The sequence below is a fragment of the Hevea brasiliensis genome, chromosome 8 (genome assembly GCF_030052815.1).
Source record: "Hevea brasiliensis isolate MT/VB/25A 57/8 chromosome 8, ASM3005281v1, whole genome shotgun sequence".
In the NCBI taxonomy this organism is placed as follows: Eukaryota; Viridiplantae; Streptophyta; class Magnoliopsida; order Malpighiales; family Euphorbiaceae; genus Hevea; species Hevea brasiliensis.
In genome coordinates, this window is record NC_079500.1 from 97,029,072 (window position 1) to 97,037,157 (window position 8,086).

The 8,086-nt window shown below is 28.9% G+C and overlaps 1 protein-coding gene across 1 annotated transcript; it reads right to left on the minus strand.

The window, feature by feature from the left end:
- Positions 1-2,075: 2,075 nt before the first annotated feature.
- Positions 2,076-4,078, minus strand: LOC110647425 (glycerol-3-phosphate acyltransferase 5). Its single transcript, XM_021801235.2, has 2 exons — positions 3,410-4,078; positions 2,076-3,233 (listed from the first exon to the last, which is right to left on the minus strand). Exons 1-2 carry the CDS (start codon positions 3,965-3,967, stop codon positions 2,316-2,318), a joined length of 1,476 nt encoding a protein of 491 aa, XP_021656927.2. The 5' UTR covers positions 3,968-4,078; the 3' UTR covers positions 2,076-2,315.
- Between the last annotated feature and the right edge of the window lie 4,008 nt (positions 4,079-8,086).

An 8,086-nucleotide genomic window follows, 5' to 3' on the forward strand; every position in this document is an offset into this window, starting at 1 on the left:
TACTATTCTATTAGTCACACTATATTTGAAAAAGTTAATAGAAGTCTACTGCGGTAATCAGTGACCCTCTTGAGTATCTTAATACCAAAGGTAGGCTGAATGTTCACAAAGAAATAAAGATAGTATGATTAATAGGATACATTTAAAGTTAATATGCTTTGATTGTGTAAAAGAGATCCCTTTAAGTGAACATTTTTATAGTTTATGTATGAAAATGATAAATAGTCATAATAGAGATAAGAAAGTAAAGGTTTATAGTTTGCTCTTCCTAGGGAAACAATTTGTAGGAAGTTATGTAGTTTAAAGTAGTCATGTAAAAGTTACAAAAAGAGTTTAGTTTTATATAAAGAAAGTTTAGTACAATAAAACTGATAATGAAAGACAGAAATAGAAAAAGAAATTTTCATATAATACACTTAATGTTTTAAGCTTTTTTTATTGAGTCTAAGTCTTAAGGAGGAAAGAACTATCCTTAGACTTCTTGGAAAGTTTCAAAACTGTTATGTGAGCCCTTAAAAGGTCAAAGTTTTCAGTCTAAGGCTTCCTATGGGTTTTGACAGCCTTAAACTGACCTATTCTCTAGGACCAGTTACGACCCCTGGCCGGATCATGACAATTTTAATCCCGGCTTTGTTTGGTTTATGCAATAGTATAATAAAATTAAGGATAATAAATAAATAAATAAATGTATTTTTCATCATTTTTATGTTCTTTCTTATTTAGTTTAATAAATTTTGGGCTTTTTCATTTAAATTTTATAAATTAATATATTTTGGGATTTCATTCAATGCAAGAAAAGCTTTTTTCTTTTTTTCTTTTCTTTTTTCATTTTCTCAAAGAAAGAGAAAAGAAGTATGTGAATTATAGTTTATGTGGAACATGCATATAATAATAATAATAATAATAATAATAATAATAATAATAATAATAGTGATGATGTGTATATTTCATAAATTTTCATGGCAACAACAAGCATATAAGATATCTTAATATATTTTTGCAATTAGAAGTATGAGCTATATATTTTTGCCTGGTTTGCAATTAAAAGGATTGCTGATTCTCTTTAGCTAGTTGTTTGATGAGTATCTGCATTGGTCCCTTTGTTTATCTTTCCTTCCCTCTCCTTTCATTTTATTTTTTTCTTTACATATTGAATACAATTTTAAAAATTTGGGAAGAAACATTTTTAAATTTAAATTCTCATTTACTAAATAGGAAATGGTAGGTTTAATACCCGCCACATGGCTGGTTCTGGTTCACAACTCACCAAAAAGGGTGAATCTAAATAGGTCTGAAACTCTAATTTTAATTTAAGTTTTAGTTCGATTTCATTCAATTCAAATTTAATTATTTATATTTTTTTTTCAAATAAAAAAATTGATTTGGCTAGAACTAAATTTAGCGGTTTCAATTCTGATTAGTTTATTTATGATTCGAGTCAAACATAAACTTAACTGATTCCGATCCAACTCCAACCCATAGCCGGATCTAAGATTTAAAACATGTAATGATAAGACGAGAGATTCTTGAATAGACTCATTTTGTTAAATTATTTATAGACTAAAATAATTTAAATAACTATATATTATTTATATTTATCTATAATTATATAAATATAAAAGGATAATTGAAAATTAAATTATATATTTATTTATAATTATATCATTATACAATAATTTGATTAATTTAATTAATTAATTATTTGATAGATTGATTTTATCAAAAATAAACATTAAAATTTAAATCTTATTAATATAATTTCCCCCCTAATAAAAAATAAAAACAAGGAATGGAGTTAGAAGAAGAGAACATTAACGTTCAAGCTTAAACATTAACATTAATCGTAGTCTGAAGCCCAAGGAAGGTCCAAGCATAAAATTAATCTTAACATGTAAGTGTATGTGCAATAGATTATTATGTTGCTACGGTTGTATGAACTATGATTAAATTATTATAATTTTATTAAGGAATGTGTTTCTTTTCTTATATGATAAAAAAATAAAACAAATAATAGCATGCATTACATTCACACTGATATGGTATTCTACTACAAATTAAAAATTAAAAAAAATGGCTAAAAAAAAGAATTATCCATTCCAAGTCAATGATCAAAAGGATAGCTAAAGCTAACAATAGTAATTAACATTAGTCATCCTCTCAGACATTATTCAACAATTCCAGAAACAATGTTTCCAAAAAAAATACGTAGACATGGCCATTTACAGAACAAAAACGATCGATCCCACAAATAATTATAACAAGAAACAGAAAGAAAGAGAAAAACAATTAATCTTATTCTCATATCATCTTAAAAATTATTGAAAAAAGGGCTTGAAAGTGCTCACCACCTTCTTCATCTGATCAAGAATAGAAGTATATGATACAGTTCCATCATTCCCTGCAAGAACCCTGTACTTGTCTTTCCTAGTAAAATTTGTGCACTCAAACCCTAAGGTAGCTGCTAAGATTCTTTGCACATAATTAGCAACGTCATGTGGACTCTTCCCTGAAGAGCATGTAGCCTCCATTGGCAACTGATTCAAGAATGTTACCTCATATACTGGTCTAGGGTTCATGAAGAAGAAGATTGGGTCCAAAGCTTTCCACCCTTTGGCTGTAGTTGCATGGAAAAATCCTACCCTGTAATTCATCGCCACTGGAACTATCCTGTCTGTTAATTCTGCGAAAAGTCCACTGAATCTCAATAGAAATGGTTCTCTACATGTTGTGCCCTCTGGACAGACTACTAGATCTCCTTTAGCTAATTCCAGTTTGATTTTCTCTGCATCCACTTCCCGGATTCTCGTTAATCTGACGGTGGGGATTGGTGATAAGATTTCTGATAATCGCGAAATGGAGTATGTTACTGCAGGGATTTTTCGTCTGAGCACTGTGGATAAGACCACAGGATCCATTAGAGTTCGGTGAGTGCACACGAAAAGGAAACCACTGCTGTCGTCGGAAGCTGGCGGTGGTGGTTTGCCTTTGACGATGACTTTGCCTCCAAATAATCGAGAAAAGTAGGGTTTAGCCCACATTGGCAACATTATTCCTACTAAAATCCTTATTAATGCAAGTATAATTCCTAGTGGAATCCAGAGGATTATTAACAGAGCAGTGGATGGCGTTGGGCGCTTGACAAGGCGGCCGTCATGGAAGATCACCGGGAGAGGGCGGATGAGCTGGTGATCATGTTGCTTCTGGTTGGTGATGAATGGTGGGTGCATTTGTTCCTGTTAACAAGGCATAGTTTTCATGTCTATGTTAGTTAACATGTGCTTGTAATTACTTACAAAAAAGAAAAAATGAAAAAGAAAAAAAAAAAAAAAAGAACCGACCTAATTACTAAATATTTCACCATATTAATATCATTCTTGATATTATTTCTTCAAGAGAATACATTACTCACCTTGCATAGAGACAAGAATGGAGAAGCTGAAGTAGTCCTTCCTAATCCTAAACTGGGCTTTTCATCGATAAACAGCTTTGCAACTCGACTATAGATAAAAGAATCAACATGAACACATTTAATAAAACCTGTAGCGAATCCAAAACGGTTCACCACGAGTTCACTTCCAACAACCTCATCAGCTCGCAAATGCTCCTTCACAAACCTCTCAGCCAAAATCCTAGGTATTTTAGTCACCGCAACTCTTTTATCATAAGAGCTAAACACTTTCCATGCCTCCATATTGATATCATCCATAAAAAACTTTGGCAGAACTGCTCTTGCTACGGATTCAATCTCCGATTCATGAATACCGGCAGTGGCAACAAAGATCATTAGCTTTAAGCCAAAGTCTCCAACCCCTAACATTTCTAGCAAGCGAATGACAGGCCATAAAATCAACAACAAAGCAAAACGAAGCAAACCCGAAGCCTCGAATGCTACTAACATGAAATAAGAGAAAGGGTCAGGGTCTTTGAGAAGAGTTCCTTCAAACTCTGAAACAACAGAATGCTCCATATCGATCAGGGTTAGGATTTGGTTTGTAGGTTGAAGGTGACAAGGTACGTGGTTTTATGGGTTAAAAGGTTATGTGATTAGAGTTTTGATACAAGAATTTGGCAGTTTATCAGTTTACAACTACCCCTTTATATACTTGTTAATCTCTCTCTCACTCTAAAGCTTTAGCCTTTAGGTGGATATATCTGCAAAGAAAAAAGGATTATACGCCACGTTATCATACAAAGATTGATAACTTAACCCCAACAAACTTTGTCTAAATTTCATATATTATTGTATAACTACGTGTACACATGAATCTGTATCTGAATTGGCACCCTTAATTAGGTCACTAACCTAAAACAATGCTAGCCTAATGTTAATCAACAGTTTTATATGGGAACCATTCAGCTGGTTATTTCTCATTTTTTTCCTAGATATCTCTGTGTCCTCTTCCTTATTTCTGCTGTACTACTTGTCTCAATGTGTCACTCTCTGTGGAATCGATTATGTATTTTTAAGGGATAATGTAATCTGGGCTGAACATGTCACATTGTAGATGGACAAAGAGAAGGATGTAAGGTATACTTAAAATCTGTTTGTCCTGCCTGACGTAAGCCTGTATATTATATATATACCTTTAAGCTTTGCATTATGATAAATGTTATTAGGTAATGAGTAAGTAGTCATTCTGGGTACTAGTCATTCTAGGTACTACTGCTATGAATTTTGTAGGTATATCTCACAAAAGTGTTAGGAATATTAAATCTTAGATTACAATTTTTGTCCATCAAATTTCATTCTGGTATTTATCCACGTTTTAAATTCAATAAATTCTATATCAGAGATGTTTTGAGATATTAAAAATTAACCCTCAGTCTGATCATCTAGGATCTACAAAACTTAAGCTTTTACTCGAATTGTTTGTAACCATACCAAAAAAATGTTGGCTTGAGAGGATATGGTGTAGCATTTTGTGGCCATGTTTTTCTAGCTTCTGAATCCTATAAATAGAAAGGAAGAAGTGAAATTTTTATGTAAATCCAGTCTATTATAAATTTAAAATATAAATATATAAGATTCATATATTTAATAATTGAGTTTCATCATGCATACTGTATCTTGGATCAATGATAAATCGAGTCTAAATAAGAAAAATCAAAGAAAGGGAAATTCTTACCTAGTCTCGTTCCACTATAAACTCAAGATACAAATATGTAATATTTATATATTTAATAGATAGGTCCTACTATATATATATCTTGTATCTTGAATTTATGGTAGACGAGATTTAAACAAAAAATTCAAGAAAAATACTTGCAAAAAATAACATAGCAATTATACTAACTTGGTTGCAATTGCAAGAGTTACCGATAATCATATCTATTATGGGGGGAAAACTTGCCCATATTTAGTTTATCATGAATTTAAAATATAAATATGTTAGTATTACTTATTTTATATGTAATTTCTATTATACATGTTTTGTCTTAAATTAACAATTGATTAAATATGGATAAGAATTCCTCCTATTACATAGAAAACATAAATACACATTCATTGATCTTGGTGATTCTATATATATTTTGTTAATATCCTAAATCAATTTGGGATATAGGTAATGTGACCCTCATAAAGTTCCGGGCACTCATTCTTCCTTGTGTTAGTTTTTGAAAGTGAGTTAAGCCTTGACTGTTTTCTTATTACAGTGATATAATTAAAGTCTCTCTGATTGTTGTTGGTCCTCCCATAAATTTTTTATACTCTAAATGTTTAGTTCTATAGATGTGAGAAGGTGTATTAATATTTCGTATCGATTTGAAATAAGAGTACCGTACTAATTTTTGAGTAAGTTATAACCAACTTATTTTCTTAAAATGCTTGCCTATAAACATTTTATTCGTAAATGGTTAATTAGATTATAACTTCTAATGACGTCAAATGCAAGGATGAAATTTTCATGCATAGATCAACAATGACGTTTATCATATATTTCCATAGCTTGCAACTTGCAAGTCATTACTTCACCTGCTCTCCTTTTTTTCATTTTTTAAGGCCAAAATGGATATGAGGAGATTGAGATTAAGCACTTAAATTTTATATATGATATTCAAGAAAAACTTAGCGTACACCATTCAACTAAAATTTAGTTAACATTCATCTTTTTAATTTAATAAAAAAAATTTATTTCTAAAAGAGATTAAAAGAGAAAAAGAAACTATCTCATTTTTCTTTGTCGCAGTAGTCATAGCTTAATGATAGGTGCATATTTCCAAAATTCAATCTCTCTCCTACATATTTCATTCTTTTTATTGCAAAAAGTGGATTAATTTATGCAAATCTAATTGAAATCCCAAATTTAAGGTGCAATTTGGTTGTCATGGGGAATGCTTGCAAGAAGAAATTAAAGTAGGTTAGAAATTTTCTGCTTTGCCTTGTGCGATCGAGCATGGTGTTTAGCCAAGACTTCTTTTTAGTTTGATATAATTTTACAACATGAATTTTTCTCCATCTCTCCGAGTTAGGTAAGGTTGGTTTGAAATGAGAAAATTTGTTAGGAATTATTTTCACTGCAGCCCTAATTAATTTGTGTTCTTATAGTTCAATATGTTAAATAACGCAAGAAAATGTTTTACGTGCGGACCAAGTGGATGATATTGACCCATCAACTTCAATCTCCCTCTGTTTAGGCAGTAATTGAAGATTATGTTAAAGACTCTATGGCTTAATTATGTATATAATAATATCAAAATATAATATATTCGATAAATGAAATCATCCATATAATTTTAAAAAAATTAAATTTACAAGAAATATGATATAATTTACAAAAATCATTAAAATGATAATATATAAATGGTTGGATTATAATACTAAATTAACTTATCATTTTAATGTATAAAATAATTTAATTAATTATATAAGCTTGAATTAAATTCAACGTTATGTTAGCAAATTTCAATAACTAATTGATTATAAATTTAAAAAATTATTTAAGTAAAAAAATAAAAAAAAATTTATATTAATTTTAAATATCACAATAAAATTCTTTTTTCTTTTGGATAATTAAGTAAAAAATAATTATAAAAGGTGATTCATTTGGGCATGCCATGCAAGCCCAAGCATAAGTTCATAAATGGGTGATGGGCCAACTAATGCATTGCTCGTTGAGCCCAATTTTTTTAATGTCAATAGATAATTTTATATGATCTCTTTATAATCATTATTTTATATAATTATTTTTGAATAATTCAGAAATTATTTTTTAGAGTAAAAATACCATGGCGTTTTAAGAGTTTAATGCCTTCTAATATATTAAATCAATTTTAAAAATTTATATTTAATTATGGAATTTGAATAAATATCACAACTAATCCATTTCTTTAAAATTAAAAATTTATCATAATGATTTTTTTTATTCTAGCACATCAATATTAAGAAATCATTTTTCAATTTGACAATTATTTTCTAATACAGAAATGTAAAACCTGTTTAGTATTACTGTTAAGAAAATAAATCTAAGATTATATTATTGAAAAAAATGTTGTTTCCAAATGTTGCAAATGAACTCAGCAATATTTTAATTAAAAGTTGATTAAATATTTTAATTTCTTGGATATTTTCAATTAAAAATTAAATTTTCTAATCCGTATAGAAAATTTAAAAATTAATTAAAATGTATGTAAAATTAATTTAAATATCATCTCATTATAAATATGAATAATAATTTTCTATCAATAGAATCTAATCATACCGCCTATTCTTTCATTGACATATAGTGGTATAAACTCTTTTGCATTCACAAAAATAGTAAGTTTTCAAAATAATAGTATTACATAAATTTTTTTTAATCATTTAAAATATATAAAAAAAACCAATTACAATAAAAATCAATTTTTTCTATCAAATTATTTCTAAATAAAAAATTTTAATTATTTATATATATATATATATATATATATATATTTTTTTTTTTTTTAAGTTGTAATATATATGAATTTATTGTTTATAGTAATAATAATAATGATGATAATAATAGGGGGAGAAAGGGGTGTAATTGAGGCAAAGGTTTCCAAGGGGTTGAGGCAAGGAAAATAGAAAAAGTTGGTGCGAGTGTGTAAAGTTAGGAGACAAGCAATT

Coding starts and splice junctions, on each gene's coding strand:
- LOC110647425 (XM_021801235.2), bottom strand. CDS start 3,967: ATGGAGCATTCTGTTGTTTCAGAGTTTGAAGGAACTCTTCTCAAAGAC. Junction 3,234..3,409: donor CATTCTTGTCTCTATGCAAG/GTGAGTAATGTA, acceptor CCTTGTTAACAG/GAACAAATGCACCCACCATT.